The 17,629-nt window shown below is 34.4% G+C and overlaps 1 protein-coding gene and 1 pseudogene across 1 annotated transcript in view; one reads left to right on the top strand and one right to left on the bottom strand.

Moving 5' to 3' along the window:
- The window catches only part of Ano3 (anoctamin 3), a 232,220-nt gene that overhangs the window by 63,321 nt on the left and 151,270 nt on the right, over positions 1-17,629 (top strand). The window contains exons 2-4 of the mRNA XM_005364062.3: positions 691-885; positions 2,592-2,663; positions 11,900-12,018. Coding sequence (XP_005364119.1) covers positions 691-885; positions 2,592-2,663; positions 11,900-12,018 — 386 coding nt within the window. The remainder of the gene's footprint in view (positions 1-690; positions 886-2,591; positions 2,664-11,899; positions 12,019-17,629) is intronic.
- On the bottom strand, positions 10,853-11,727 carry LOC101980558 (annotated as a pseudogene).

The raw sequence follows: 17,629 nt of genomic DNA, 5'->3' as shown, positions 1-17,629 counted from the left end.
GAAGTTGAAGGGGTTTAACCAAATATACCGTATACAGAATTTTTAATTAAATTTTATTTAAATTTTCAAAATCCTTATCCATCTGGAAAATGCAAATTTTAAAAAGAAGAATTCTGTTAAGTTATTTTTAGTGCTAACAAATCAGGCTCTCTCCATGAAGGAAGAGATTATTGTAGTGGTACAGTAATACTCTCTCTTAACTCTTGCTCACTGGTCAATTTTACAATAGTACAATAGTCAAATATACTATTCTATGTTATATTTTTCCAGCTTCTAGATGACTGTTTAATTCATGTGTATTTTATATGAAATACAAATATGGGGTCTTTTCAATAACACGAATTAGGATGTGTTGGGTTTTGTTTATTTTTCTGTTTGCAAACCTAAACTATTGACGTTACTCACTGACAATCCTAATAACTACAATCATGATTTCATTAATATTTGTCCAGTTTCTTTTATTACAGAACCTTTAAAAATGGTGACAGTTCAACTAGATGAGAACCTACTTATTGCCATATCTATGTGCTTTTTACCTTGACAAAAAAATAAAATAAAACCAATTCATTTCTCAAATCTAGAGTTTTCTTTATCTTAAGAGTATATTCCATGGACAACCATTATAAAACTTATTTGTCAGTCTCTGATGCATAAATTTCATTACCAATAGTCAGCATTTTGTATTTATAGGTATGAACATAAGCAAAAGTGAGATAACAACAGAAGCTTCATTGAAACCATCTCGGAGATCCCTGCCTTGTCTGGCCCATAGCTATGCTCACTCAAAAAGCTTGAGCCAATCTGCTTCACTCTTCCAGTCTACTGAGAGTGAATCTCAGGCTCCAACTTCTGTAACATTTCTTTCTACTGATAAACCTGAGCATGGTGAGTGATAGTTCAAATTATCTTCTGTTAAGTTTTTTTTTTTTTAAGTAAGGCATTTTAATAATTGTTTCCTTTACGCTTTGCTGCATTTGGCTAATAACTCTTTAGGGATGAGTCTGCCAAAAGTAGGAGATCAGTACACTATATGGGTCAACAGGAAAGGCCTGTTGGCTAGATATGTGTTTATTTCTGTCTTGCTTTACAGTTGCCTACCCATGGGAATCTGACCTTTAAATAGGGTGTGTAAAGTGAAAGATAAAGCCAGCTCATATAGCCCTTATTTTATATCCCTGTTGTCAGACCATCCCAGGCAATAATTTACAGACTGTATTAAGTAATATGTCAGCAATAAAGAATTCTATTTCCTTATAAAAACACCACCAGGAAATACTGAAAAGGATCCTACATAAAAAATAAGAAATCTGTACATAAGCACAAAATCTCAGGATAGATTAAATCTTGCTAGTAAAAACAGATAATTGAACAGTAATAATGAAAAATATCAAGTATTATTTAATAAATTATCAGTTCTTCAAAACAAATAAAAGAGAAAGAAAATTTACACGTTGTCTTAAACATCCAGGAAAAAAATCACAAACACACCCCAAAATACGAGCAATTAGTACATACCTTTAAATTATAATGCTAAACAGAAATGATCTAAATTCTGAAATAAATGTATAGATTGGCTGACCCATTAGAATAGAAAATGAGATCTAGTACTTCCTGTCATTAAGTAACTGACACCATATAGACTCATAATGTCATATAAACTCATAATGGATGGATAAACAAAATACGACCTATATTCACAATGGAATATTATCCTTCAAGAAAAAGAAAAATGCTTATCACTGCACATTAAAAATAGAATTGGAGATGATTGTGTGTAGTGAAAAATTCCAGACTCGGGGAGAAATAAAATATGCTTTGAATCAGGGGGGTGGGGACAGGTCAAGAAAGCAAGGTCAAGGCCAGACTATTAGAGAATAATCAAAGGATCAGTAAGAGGCAGAAAGGGAAAAGAGGGAGATAGGAGGGCCATGATAAATGGATTTCAGGATGTAATTTCACAATGAATCCATTTGTTATGGAATTAATATATTTGAAAATAAGAAACAAACTGTTTTAATTCATAGTGATGCCAATACAGTAGAGTTGATTCCTGAGCATGAAGTGGTATTGACAACATAACAGGGTTGAAATGTACAGGTTTTACCAAAAAGATGCCATATTGAAGAAATTTGGGGCAAAGGAACTCTTTTTCACACATTCATCTATGTAAGAACATTATATGCCTTTAGACAACTTGTGTTCATAAAATCGAATCATGCTCTGTCATCCATTAGGTGTTTATATTTTACCATTCTCCTCTTGATGATTTTCTTATGCAAATGTATGCCATTAAGAGTCCCTTTAATTCCTTCTCCTTGGTCACTTTGAAATACTAATGTTTTCTTTTCAATGATACAGTCAATTTAGTCATTTACGATAGTGTTAATTGTTCAAGAGAATGAACATGTTAAAATGTAACAGGTGTTTAGCTGAAAGTTAGTTTTAACTATGATTTAAATAAAATTTGCATCTCAATATATTAACTTAAAACATTTCTATGTAATTGAATATCATTTTGAAGTTGGATATTATAGTAATTTTTATAGTTATGTATTTACTTCCCCAAATCACAAAGTGTTTTTGTTTTTCAGTTAGTTCTGAAGAGAGTAAAAAAGATTCTACCCTCAAATGTTCCTTTGCTGACTTCAGTGAGTTTTGCTTGGGTGAGTTAATTTTTAATATATTTTTCTCTCTCCAAAAATAAAGAATATTCTTCAAACCTAGAACAATTTTGTATAAATGTTTCAATTTTGCTCTTTAAAACTTGAGTAGTGAATACAAAAATCTGAATTTTATAATTAATTGGTTTATTATGCAATTTAAAACTCAAAAGTTATAAGACTGTAGTGAATAATACTATAACAAAAAGTAAGTGAATTTTAATTTTAACTTCTTATGAAAATTTTCTATTTTATACAAATGAGTACATTTATATTGATATGATGAAATGTACTAAATTTTGCCACTGAATATTTTTCATGCCAATAAAAGTTGAAATATATGTCTTATTTCTCCATTAGTGGATAAAATATATATATATTTATCCACATATATATAGATAATATATATGCACATATATATGTGAATAAAATATATATTTGTATATTTTTCCTATAAAGTTCAAAATGAATTTATACATAACTAACAAACTGATCATGAGTTTTCTTTATGAAAATACTGATGGTGTCACTACATTGTCTATGTATTAAATGCGGACAGATTATAGACTCCTGGAAGCTTTTGAAAGTCTCTGATCTTATCAGTAACACATGAGCAGATTTAATTTATCTAGGGGGTGACATGAATGTCCATATTTTCTGGATAAACAAAAAGTGGCCAAGATTAAAAATGTCTAATCCAATATTTTTATCTTGTCCTAATTTTTAAGGCATTGTCAAGACATTTCAATATATCCAGTCCCTTGAATGTTGTGAAAGCATTCTGAGAACTACAAATTAATCATGTTTTTAATAAGACCTTTATAACCTGTGTGGCATAAAAACAGGTCTAGCTTATTTATTTCCTAATTAAAACACTGTCTGGTTAATTTCACATAAATCATCAAAAGGAACATTTAATCAGAGCAAAAGCAAATTCTCTGCTACTGTATCTCATTTTGTAGCACAATCTTCAGTCACTTATTTTCAGAAAACAAAACACATGAAAATAATTGGTTTCCTTTGTTCAACACAGTAAGTGAAGTTTTCATTAAATTTTCAATAATTTAGTTCCACTTAATACTTTAACAATTATGCCAGGGTCAAACACTCTCATTACAAGTCTACAGATCTTATTTTTGAAAATTGCTTTTCCAAATTTACCAATTTTTTTGATACATGGTAGATTGTAAGAAATAGTGTTGGTGGGTCTCAATTCATCTGATGTTTATTGATATCTTTCTACTTGTCCAGCCTAGCAACTGAACACCTGATATTTTCAAAATTGTCAGTCTTTCAATATCCATTCATGTTTTTTTAAAAAAGAATAAAACTTCCATAAAATTATAAGTGCTCGTGCACCCACATGCGTGTGCACATATACATACACACACAGATCTGAGTATATAATCTAAGTCTGTAACTCCAGTATTCAGTGTGCTGTAACAGATTACAGCCCTCAAGCTAATTTGAGCTCATAGCGAGACTGACATTAAAAGGAAAGAAAAAAACTATAGTTAATCAACTCATTTCAATTTTGACAAACCATATTTAAATGGAAAACTGCCATTATAAGAAAATTTGCTAATATCTATGTGATTATAATAATGTGAAACACCCACATAATCCATGTGGATGTAGCTCCTAGTTAAAACATTCTTTTATCACTTTTCTTCAAAAAGGTTCTCTTTGCAGTAGATGGTGATTAACATACAGGCTCACAGCTGGCCAAGATATGGAGAATAAAAGATTTCAGAGTTATCAGTCATTACTAAATACATATACTGCATCCCCTTTTCCAGCAGATCAAGGATCATGGTGGAAAAGGGGAAAGAAAAGGATAAAAACATGAAGAGGTGGGTAACTACAAAGAAACAGTGTCTACAGGATACAGCAAGAAAGTTGCAGACATAACTCACAGTAGTTGTGACAACACAGACAAAACCTGAAATGCCAAACCAGATCAAAACCCAGGTTGGAGATGGGAGTTTGGCAAGGAATTCAGTGACTAGCCATGGAGACATTGTCTTCCTGCCGTAGAGGAAAAGACAAGTCTTCTCCAACATTGTATCCCTTAGCAAGTCAACCACTCTCTAACAGAAGACCACACATGTAAGGATGTTTTGGCAACAAAAATTGGTCTTGACAAGGAAAAATAAAACACAAAGTTATGAGGATATGAAAGTAGTTATGTATCTGAGATGAATTAAGAGAGCAAATATGAAATTAACAGCATAACTCTACTACAGAGCTATAGTGCTCTAGTACTGAAAACAGCCTGGTATTGGCATAAGAACAGACAGGAGGATCAATGGAACTGAATAGAAGACTTGAATATTAATCCACACACCTTTGAACACCTGATTTTTGACAAAGAAGCAAAAAATATCAAATGGTAAAAAGCAAGCATATTTAACAAATGATGCTGGCATAACTTGATATCAACATGTAGAAGAATGAAAATCACCATGCACAAAACTCAAGTCCAAATGGATCAAAGACCTCAACATAAAGCCAGCCACACTGAACCTTATAGAAGAAAAAGTGGGAAATACATTTGAACACATTGGCACAGGAGACCACTTCCTAAATATAATGTCAGCAGCATAGACTCTGAGAGAAACAATTAATAAATGGGACCTCCAGAAACTGAAAAGCTTCTGTAAAGACAAAACAACTTACAGAATGGGAAATAACCAACTTCAGACAGAGGGCTGATCTCAAAATATAAAAAGAACTGAAGAAATTGGTCATCAAAAGAACAAATAATCCAATAAAAAATGGTGTGCAGACCTAAACAGAGAACTCTCAACAGAGGAATCTAAAATGGCTGAAAGACACTTAAAAAAAATGTTCAACATCTTTAGTCATCAGAGAAATGCAAATCGAAACAACTCTGAGATTATATCTTACACCTGTAAGAATGGCCAAGTTCAAAAACACTGATGACAACTTATGCAGGGGAGGTTGTGGGGAAAAGGGAGCACTCCTGCATTGCTGGTGGGAATGCAAGCTGGTACAGCCCCTTTGGCTATCATAGTGGTGATTTCTCAGAAAATTAGGAAACAACCTTCCTCAAGACCCAGTAAGACTACTTTTGGGTATATATCCAAAGGATACTCAATTTTGCCACAAGTACATGTGTTCAACTATGTTCATAGTAGCATTGTTTGTCATAGCCATGTCAACGTCTAGTGCATTGGGGTCCCTGGGTAAGGGTCTTGTACAAATCAGGACACAGGGGATGCAGAGTATGAACAACTGCATAACAAACTTTATTTTGTATGGCCTTTTATACAGACTAAAAAGCATTACCTCAACTCTGAAACCCACCTTTACTCACATACATGATCATGAGAAACTCTTGCCTCTCCTTGCAAGAAACAATACCTCAATTAATAACAGTAATAAAAATGAAAAGAAGTACATAGAAACAAGGCAATATGTATACAGAAGCAAAACACTCCTTTGTAACTGGTAGAGCGTGAAGAACTGAGCTCAAAGGCCACTTTCTTATCCAGGGTACAAATTCTGACAGAACGTTTGAGAAATGGGCAGAGAAAGTTTGCTTTCATCTATGCTTGGTTTGCCAAGCAACCGGTCTCATCTGTCCCAGGAGGAGCCTGCACTCTAAGCCAGTTCTGTGTCTCCACATAGCCAGAATCTGGAAACAACCTAAGTGCCCCTTGACTGAAGAATGGATAAGGAAAAAGTGGTACATTTACACAATGGAGTACTACACAGCAGAAAAAGAAAATAATGACATTTTGAATTTTGCAGGAAGATGGATGGAACTAGAAAACATTATTTTGAGTGAGGTAACCTAGACTCAGAAAGACAATTATCACATGTACTCACTCATAAGTGGTTTTAAAACATAAAGCAAAGAAAGCCAGCCTACAAATCACAATCCCAGAGAACTTAGACAACAATAAGGACACTAAGAGAGACTTACATAGATCTAATCTACATGGGAAGTAGAAAAAGACAAGATCTCCTGGGAGCATGGGGACCTTGGGGGAAGGAGAGTAAGGAGGAAGGGAGAGGCAGGAAGGGGAGCAAAGAAAAACATAGAGCTCAATAAAAATCAATAAAAAATCAATGAAAAAGAGAAAAAGTATAAAAACAAACTGTCAAATAACTGAAAAGAAAGTCACTTGTATCTCTACAGTACGGTGTTTTTTATTAACTTTTAAAGGTTAAATGAATTGAAATAAGAAGCATTCAATGCAATTAAATATACATGAGCATGTTAGCAATGCATGTTCACCTTCAAATGCAAGCAGTCTTATTTTCTGCATTTACCTTCAGAGTGCAGAACACCAGTGCTTCTGAAGTTGTTGAACTGGAATTTCCAAGTACTGAAAACCAAACAAGTGCATCTGGGTAATGACTATTCCTTTTACAGTGAATTATTTGGCACTATCCATGAGAATATTAATGCTGTGTATAAACAGTGTTGCCTTGAGGACTGATATCTTGTTCTTGCTCAATGGAAGAGGCCTGAAGGAAGACCATATTTTTTTTCATTAGAGCTTAAACTACCTGCAGATTGTATGTTCTAGTTACTTCTCCAGCTACTATGATAACTATTGTGATAAAAAGCAACTTAAAGAAGGAGGGTCCATGAAGCATCTCCTAAAGCCAGAATGTCATTGTAATCTGTACTAATAACACACACACATGCGCACACACAAGTGTGCACATGTGTCCAAGAGCATAATTCAATCATATTATTCATTTATTCACAGATACACTCACATAAATCATTCAACAAAATGATGATTTTGAAATAATTTGTTTTGGGATTCTCACTAAAATTGAAAAATGAAAAGGATGTGACTATTAAGATAGTTATGTTTGCTTATGCTGAGACACAGTAAAGCCAGTTAGCTTAGAAATAAAATAAATTTATCTCATCAAAACCAGTATATTTGGCTTCAGCAACTCAAAACATACATTTATCTCATTAGGTTATAATATCCTTAATAAGGGCTCTCATTATAAAGTTAAGACATTTATTTGTTTTCTACAAGCTCAGTAGTTCAAACTGACTGAGTAGTCATTTTTATTTCTTAGAGTAATATGGCCAAATGAGTATATGGTAATTTTGCTTTCCTTAAATTGACCTTATCGCTACCAAATTCTATTAGTGTTTTTATCTTCTCTGAATTGAATTAACTTCCCAGTAGCATTTAATATCAAATATGATATAAGAAAGAACTTCCTACTAATATTTCCAACCTAATTAAGGGTTACAGAGATAAGAGAATTATCCTTAAAACTTCATTTTTGGTGATGACATTGCAGTTATTGTAAATGCTTAAGGTTCTTTGCCAAACTTATTCAATTAACAGGTATTCTTGGTACAACTTTATTTGTTTGTTCATTTGGGTTTTTTTCCTTTTCTTTTAAATTTTTATTTATTTTACATACCAACCATAGATTCCCCTTTCTCCTTTTCTACCATTACCTCCCGTACCACCTTTCTACCCCCACCCCAGTCACTTTTCAGAAAGAATAAGGTCTCTCAAGGAAAGTCAATGAAGCCTGGCATATCAAGTTGAGCTCCTCCCCACTGTATCAAGGCTGAGTGAGAAATCCCACCATCAGGAAAAGATTCCAAAAATCCAGCTCATGCACCAGACACAGGTGTTCATCCCACTGCTAGAGGCCCTACAGAGAGATCAAGCTTCACAACTGTCACCCAAATGCAAATGTCCTAGATCAATCCCATACAGGTTTTCCAGCTGTAGATCTAAAGTCCCTGAGCATCCACAAGCTCAGGTCAGCTGTCTCTGTGGGTTTCCCTATCACGATCTTGATCCTCCCCTTTGCTCATATAATCCCTCCTTCAATCAGACTTCCACAACTTGGCTTAGTGCTTAGTTGTGGAGCCCTACATATACTTCCATCAGTTACTAGATGAAAGTTCTATGATAACAATTAGAGTAGACACCAATCTGAATCTAGGAGAAGTTTTCCACTATTGCTAGAAATCTTAGTTGGGGTCATGCTTCTGGATTCCGGGTTTCTCACTCATGCCATAATGGCCCTTCTACCAAGATGTCTCTTTCACCATTCTTCCTCTCCCTCCCTCCTCCAACTTGATCATCCTGATCCTTTGTTTCAACTGTTAAAACGCATTCAGAATATGATGACTGCTTTCCCCACTCACTCCATTACGTAAGCTGGTCTATGATTCCTGGCTAGACTGAAGAAATAGTGTCTAATTAGGCTCTGTGATCAAACTCTTGCATCGTTACAATCTGCTTTCCACAGTGTCATAATGAAAGGAAAATTAAATGTCATTATTTCTCTATTCCAGGCTCTCCAGGGTTTCCCATTCCACTTAAAATATAAACTTACTTTGGCCTTAAGAGGCCCCGTGAAACCTGAGACTATTCTACATAGGCAAGTTTCTAATATTTCTTTTCTGTAAAAGTGCTGCACCCATTTTTTTCATTTTTATTCATCATAATATTGTTCTCATCTCAGAACCTCACATTAAAATAAAAACATATCCATACCAGCTCCTTCTGTCCCAAAACTGATTTGATTTCCTTCATAATGAGTACTGCGACTTAAAGTTATATGATTTATTAGGGATTCCTACTTGAGATAAAACTGCAGAGATCTTGTTAATCATGCTGGTATTTGTAGCCCTCTAATCAAGAATAGTATATGGCACCGTTGTTGTGCTCAGAAATATTTTAGGATAAGTTGCAGGAGTGAGGACTGGATATAAGTCAGAGTATATTGATATATCTACACACTTTCAGGATCTGTTTGATCATCCACTTGCTACTTTACTGTCTATGAGGTCATTTTTCACAGGGAACAATGAGCAACAACCTGTTATGAATAAATGCATTTCAAATTGTTGCCCTGAATATAATAAGACATACATGGAGTAAATACTGGCACATAGGCCCAGTAGGGTTCATTATGTACCATCAACATCCTTCTCTTGCAACAGAAGTATAGAAATAAGATATGGTTAGAGACAAACAAGAAATACAGGAATTAAAAATACTAATTTCTGGGTACTCATTATCACTATATTAAATCCCTGTATAATCTATGAATTTATTTTTCAAGAAAATTTCCATATGAATAATAATTATAAAAAAATGGAATATGTTATCATTCAAAAAGTGCAGTTTCACATGTCAATTTTACCTCTTACTGTTAACAGAGGCTCTGTCCCACCTGGTCCTGCAGCTATTCACTCCAAAAGAAACACACAGAGACCTACATTAACTATAAACTGACTAACCTATTAACACAGGCTTATTATTAACTAATTCTTACATCTTAAGTTAGTTCATAATTCTTGTCTGTGTTAGCCACGTGGCTTGGTACCTTTTATCAGTGAGGCATTGTCATCTTGCTTCCTCTTGGTCCGAGTGATGACTCCAGACTGAGGCTTTTCTCTTCCCAGAATTCTTCTGTTCTGGTTTCCCCACCTATACTTCTTGCCTGGCTACTGGCCAATCCGCATTTTATTAAACTAATACAAGTGAAAAGTCATTACAGAGTACAATACCATTGTCCCATATCTTACTACCTGGGTTCACACAATGTCTGCTTTAGCTTTCTGAGCTGTAAAATGGAGATATTGTTTAATCTATGGATATCACGCAGAATAGAATGAAGATCTTTTGTGATAGTCAAGTAAAAGAAGGTATGTTGGATAAGACATATAATTATAAAGAATAAAAAATAATATTAGCCACTATAATTATATAATTATTCATTCTCAGATGTTATAGTAGTCCCAGATAAACTATAACTATACATAAATAGAAAAGTTTCAAATTAGGGAAACAAACTGGTAATGTTCTCACACATTCAAAATTCTCCAAGAAGACCTTCATCATTTCCAGGAGTCCTTCTTGTACCTTTAATTAAATATACTAAAACAATGAGATGAAATGACATTATAAGAAATAATGTCAGTTGAAATAAGCTAGTTATGAAATTATAATAGCAGCAATGACTGTAAAATTTATTCTTCTATCATAAATACCTATTTAGACTGTAAAATGAAAGATATGTCATTTTAAGAAACTCCAAATACCATTTATCTTACTTGAGTGGGGGTGGGGAGTAGTTGACCCAATAGCCCACTTCTTAAAACTGGAAAAGAAACATATTCACATTTCTGGAGGTAGACCTCATTATATCCACACTCATTTCTTACCCTTGTTGAGGCTGTCACTTCCCAGAGTACAGCATTCATCCTGTAGAGTCTGTACTAGGTTGACAGCAACAACACGTTGTTCTGTGGCATGGTAATCCTCTTAGACAGGTTCTGGGTGGCACAGATGGTTCTGAGCTTGATATAGCCAGGATTCTTCTTTGATGCTTCATAGAGCATCTTGGCAGCATCAACCTCCTGCTTAGCCTGCACTATCTTCTCTTGCTACTCCTACTTTGCATTTTCCACCAAAAATAGAGTCCACTGAGATTCCCTCTGTGCTACGTGCTTGGCTTCTATAGCAACTGGGTATTCATGGCTAGAGCTCATATTTGTGACAACTACATCATCCAGGATGAGGCTGAAGTCCTTGGTGGGCTCTGTAAGCTCTTTTTGGATCAAAGGTGACACCTGGGCCTACTGGGTAATCAGCAGTGAAGCAGTAAACCTGGCCACCACACTCTTGAGAATCATGTTGACAATGGATAGCAGCACTCACTCCTAGTAGTCTAACCTAGACGTTGGTCAATGTTGAAGAGCTCCTTGGCTCTGGGTCAAAAACCACACATGGGAAATGTTCACCATCTGCAGGTATTTTGAGCCTGTGGTGGAGGAAATTATTTAGGGTCTGGCCCAAATGTCATAAATGGTAGGGTACTGGAACCAGGAAAACCTGAAGTGAAGGCTTTTGTCTGGGATTGTATCTTGTTAGATGTAGCCAATCTGAATAAAGAAGATGCTTCTGTGATCACCTCCCAAAGTAAAAAAGGATTCATAAACAAATATACCATAGCCCCCAGTAGCAATTGCCAATACCCGACATTTCAGGGACAGGCATACCACCATGTCCTTCAAGTTCTGGGCCATGTCTTAGCCTTCTGAAGTCTGTCACACCAGTGATCAAGAGATGCTATTCTATGAAAATGGACTTCAAGGACCATCAAATTCATCAAAAAACCCACAGATATGAAGTGAATTAAATTAATTGAATGAAATGGGTACACAGAAATGAGGATAACTGTCTATCTCTCTCTTTTAGCTCTGGGAAAAGATAAGGATTACATGGATGAATCTGAACATGCCAACTACGACCGATCTCGTCTCCTTAATGACTTTGTGATCAAAGATAAGCCTGAATCCAAAACAAAGTTATCTAAGGTAATTCAAACTGAATTAACAATGTGTAATTTGTGCAATGAAATTTTGAATTATTTGAACATTAGTCTGTATGATTGGATTTGTGCTGAAAAATCTAAAAGGACATGATGTATGTTAATATGTTTCTGAAAGGACTCAAGCATGAAAAGCTACTTATTGACATAATTACTAAGCAGCTATTTTATTATTTAACAGATCCAAAATTATATCTTTATTTTTTAATTTATTCTTAATTTTTAAAGATATTTTATCTTTAATTAAAATATAATTACAATTTTCTCTCCATCCCTAAAACTCTCCCATGTCTTCTCTAATTTATGACCTCCTTTTCTTTAATTATTCTTCTTAAACACACAAAGATATGTACACACATATAATGAGTAAGTGTATAAACACAGCTTTCTGAGTCTATTTAGTGTTGCTTATATGTATGGGTTTATATAGTTGACCACTTCGTATTGGATAACAAAAGGCCTCTCGCCCAGCGATGGTGGCGCACGCCTTTAATCCCAGCACTCGGGAGGCAGAGGCATGCGGATCTCTGTGAGTTCAAGACCAGCCTGGTCTACAGAGCTAGTTCCAGGACAGGCTCCAAAGCCACAGAGAAACCCTGTCTCGAAAAAAAAAAAAAAAGGTCTCACATCCTTGAGAAAACTGATTATTTCCTCTCATAATTATCATTAATTGACTATAGTCTTCATCTAGGGGTGGTGTCCTGTGAGATTTTCTCCATTCACACAGGCATGCCAAATAGTGTTTCTTTTTTCAAGTCTTGCTTAGGCAAATCATACAGTTCAGGTATCCTGGATGTAGCTGCTCCTCATAACAAGGAAGACAGAAACTTACAGCAGATTTTCTGGTCCCTGATTTTGTGCTGTGCCCTCTTCATGGTGTTCCCTGTGCCTTAAATATATATCAATCTGGACTGTGAACACCAGAGCCAGTTGTTTTCTACACTTTGATCAGTTGTGAATTTTTATGATGGTCTTTGTCTGCTAAGGGAAGATTTTTGATAAGGGATGTGAGCTACACTTAGGTATGTGTATAAGGGGTAAGTATTTGGAATGAAGTTAGTAATGATGGTGGCTTTTAAATACTGCTGTAGTATACTCTCTTCTGAGATCTACAATTGAACATATGAATATGACATTATGTGGTACTTCAATGCCTGAATATATTTTAATGATAGCATAGTAATTTGAATCACACTGTTAATCATTTATTTATAGGAGGAGTCTTCAAAATTCTTTCTTATAAATATTATGAATATCTAATACATTGTTATTAACTGTAGTTATCCTACAGTACAATAGAAAATTGCATGTAATTCCCCTACTAAATTGTAGCACTATACATGTCAAGCATAACTATTTAAACATCAAATATAAAGAATGAAGTTGTTTGTTCATAACTCTTTTGGGGTATTAGTTCTTCATGTTTTGTTTTCACTTGGAAGCTAGCATATGAACATAGTTTTATACTATAAAACTTAATATGATTTGAATTCTGGTTCACTCTTTATTAGATTTAGTGACCTGGACATATTAATTATACATAATGACCTTATTCTTATTATCTGTAAGTTTGAACATACTGCCTGATTGACATAAAACATGAGATGACTTTATGAAAATGTCTAGGGCATACCAAAGACTGTGTACAATCCAGAATTTTTTTTTGAAAAAAATTTCTGCTTCTTCCCTGCCTCCCATTTCCCTCCCCCTCCCCCCACTTCCAATTCAGAATTTTATAGCAACATGAAGGGATGAGAATGCAGCATTGAAATCATATTTTACAAACAAATAATTTAATAAAATACAATTCAGTTTTAAACCTCTTTAGTTCATTGGTTCCAACATTCCTCAAATTCAATGCTTTTGCAGATTTTTCAAGGCATCTGAATGAGACATTCCCAAACGAAATTGTTGGTGGCTGTTTTTATCATAGTAACTACAACTGACTTGCATCTCCTCTTTGATGCTAAGACAAATACTAGCTCAGAACAAGTTCATCCGTCCCCTTTGATTATTTTCCTTATTGTAGTAGCAACTGATTTACATCTCCTTGCTTTACCAATTCTAATTGTTCTTAATAAATACCCAGAGTCAGATACTAGTGGGTGAAAGCTGAGAGATCAGAAAAGCAGAGCAGCCAGTCACCAGAGAGACTTTTACTTCTACCAACATTTAGACCAAATGGGTGATCCTGTCCTTAGCTTGCCTCCTCAAACTGCATCCTCTGAATGCATCTCCAAACTGCACTAAGCTTCTGTCTCCTCTTACCTGTATTCCTCTCTCGACCCAACCACATCACTCCTGTCTCCACCTCACTAGTGCTGGGATTAAAGCTTTGGGAACTCAAGTGATGGGATCACCTTTGTGTGAACTGTTTTTCTCTTATAAACTGGATCAATTTTGAATAGCTCAGGGTGGCCTTGAACTAACAGAGATCTGTCTGCTTCTGTCTCCTGAGTCTTAGGACTAATGGTGTTTGCCACCACTGGTTGGCCTATAGTGACTTAGCTCTGCACTCTGATCTTCAGGCAAGCCTTATTTCTTAATATACAAACAAAATATCACTACATTTCCTCCTTTTTTCTAAAATGAAAAAGAAGGCTATAAGTAATATACGAAAAACTATATGTAAAAAAGTACTCTACATATATACAATGTATACAGGCAATATAACATTAACAATATCTAGTCCATTTGCATTTGACAAATTTAGAGAAATTACTCCATTATCTATCCTATCTTGGTGAGTCCAAAGTCTTGTACCTAACTTACTTTCTATTATAATTTGCATTGCCATCCAAAACTATTGTTTGATGTCTTTCAACCTTATATACTTTATATCGTTTTAGTGATTTCTTTTCTATATCTACTAACCAAGGAAAGCTATAACTGTAACTATCTAGTCTTCAACTCACTCAGACCTGAAAAGGAAATAATATTAACTGAGTAAGCAGGTAGTGTGAACAAGCAACTTCCAAAAAAAATGTGAGAAATGACAAGAAAACAAAACAAACAAACAAAAAACCTGGATGCCTGGACAGTCACCCAAGATTCCTCTGCAACATTAGAACATTTATCTTCAGCCTACAGGCCTAGAATAATTGACAGACTTTTCTGTGAAGTAGGAATTTTGAAAGACTATCCCACTTGATAAGATTTAGTAGTCACTCTCTTTTGTGTCCTGCTTGTCCAATTTGGATAGCATACTGATAGCAATCAAGGTAAAAGCACTTTCTTGCCCAATGACCTACTTTGGCCACAAAGAAAGTAAACTCCGTGTGGAGTTTGTTTGATGTTCATTATCTTCTCTGAAATATCTTGCTGCTACCAGGAGCAGAAAAGTCTTGTCATCATAAAAAAAGAACCTATGCTATTAAAACATTTTAAATGTCTCAAATTGGGTGCCAGATATTGCATGATTTCTAATTGTTCTTGATAAAAACCAAGAGTCAGATATTAGGGGGTAAAAGGTGATCAATCAGAGAATCAGAGTGGCCAGTTACTAGAGACTTTGTACATCTACCAATGCTCAGAACAAAGGGTGAGCCAGTCCTCACACTGGCTCCTCAGAGACTGAGCTCTGCACTCTAATATTCAGACAATATCTTATTAAATACTTATTAAAACACAAACAAAACATCACTATATCTCCTCCCTGATGCTAAGATAAATACTTTCTCAGAACAAGGTCAATCCCCTTCTTTTGTTAAAGTGGGGTGGCTTCTAGATGAGATGAGGAGGAATGAAGGAAAGGAAGGAAAGAGGAAAGGGAGGAGAGAGAGAAAGGGAAGGGAAGAAAGGAATCTGAATATTTACTTTAGTCCAAGAAATTATTTAAGTTTCAATGGCTCCTGCATAGGTATTACTTGTGTCCTTGAACATAATTTTCTTCATGATGTTTAGTTTGTTTAGATTAAATTTCTCTTTATTAGTCACTACTAAGGCACTTACAAAAACACAGCAGAATTTAAATATAACCACCATATTGGTAATGAGAACAAACTTTAATAAATATATTGCAAGTTTGTTACTTTTGCAAAAATTCTTCATTAATATTTCTATGGGATTTTTTTACATATTTGCTTTAATTGGTGGACCAAGTATGATTTTTTTACTGTATGACTCAAGTACTTCCTTGTATCAGATAAAGATTATTTGAAGTGAATCGAGAAGAGCTATAAGAGAAATCCAGTGTTCCTCAATAGGTTTTTATCATCTACGGAAAGACAAAATATGCATTGAGTAACTGGAAAAATGATTTTAAATTCAACCTGTATTTTCTGACTTTGTAGGATTTACCAGATGACTAACAGTTAATTCATCACTTAATTTGCTCACGGCAGTCAGGTCCTAAGTAAAATTTTTATTGGACTTGAACCTTAGAATGATACAGTTAAGATAATTAGTAAAACTGGAGTACAATTTTTTGAGTTTCAAACAAGATAGTAGAATAAGCTCAATAAAAGAAATAAAGAAGTTTAGTCAATAAAATCTTATTCATATGTGCTTCTCAATTTATGTGATTGCCCACTTCCAATTCTTACTCTACTATGAGAACCACCTCCCGTGTATTAGGTGACTTACATCTTCAGCTAACAAAGGATGTACACTTTGTCCATTGCATAGGTGAGAATGAAGCACAAATTCCTTTTATAAAAGATTTCAACTGCATAAAAGAAAAGTAATGCAGAAGATTTTTAAAGGATATAATAATCTGCCTAGAAGATTATATATATATATTTGTATATATATATATATATATATATATATATAGTGGTACAATTGTCTATATTCTGTCAATTATGTTTTAAATTTGCTTTATTTGCACTATTATCTGGGTGCTATGTTTTACAAATCTGCTCTGCTGTTTTTCTTCTCTCATTACTCCTAAACGATAACTTATGTATGTAAACTATACATGATGTCTCCTATCTGTAATTTCAGAATACTGAAGCCTGAGTTAGGAAAACTGTTAAAAGTTTGAAGTCAGACCACTGTCAGAACAGGCACCAGATTACATAAGCCCACAATGCAGCAATGCAAGGTAAAAAAGAAACAAAGAAAAAGAATATGTGATAGATAGACAGACAGATAGATAGATAGATGATAGATAGATGATAGATAGATAGATAGACAGACAAACAGATGGACACAGATTTTAAGATGGATTTTATATAACTGCCAGTCTTCATTTGTGATCGCAATGTAGCAAAATTTAACATATTCATGCACGTATACACGTATTATATAAACATATACAGGTTTTAATACAAAAATCTCTGACTCACATAAATTTATATAATTGTTCTGGTTGTACTTTGCACTTTGCATAATGTACAAAATAAGTGAGGTGCAAAGGGAGTGTTTGGGGTAAAAGCAAACACAATTATAAAGAGTCAGCAGTAAGGAACATTAATTAGAAGGGATGACTCATAGAAACTACATAGTAGGCAAAGACAAGTATTAGATAATAGAAAACAAATAGAATTCTATAGCAAATCAGTCATCAACCATGAATTAGGGTCAGAAGAATTTATTCTAAATTCTCTCAAGTGCTATTGTCTTTCAGATATAAAAACTAACAAGGAATCTTAGAA

The sequence above is a fragment of the Microtus ochrogaster genome (genome assembly GCF_000317375.1).
Source record: "Microtus ochrogaster isolate Prairie Vole_2 chromosome 14 unlocalized genomic scaffold, MicOch1.0 chr14_random_1, whole genome shotgun sequence".
Lineage (NCBI taxonomy): Eukaryota > Metazoa > Chordata > Mammalia > Rodentia > Cricetidae > Microtus > Microtus ochrogaster.
This window is presented reverse-complemented; position numbering and strand designations above follow the sequence as displayed.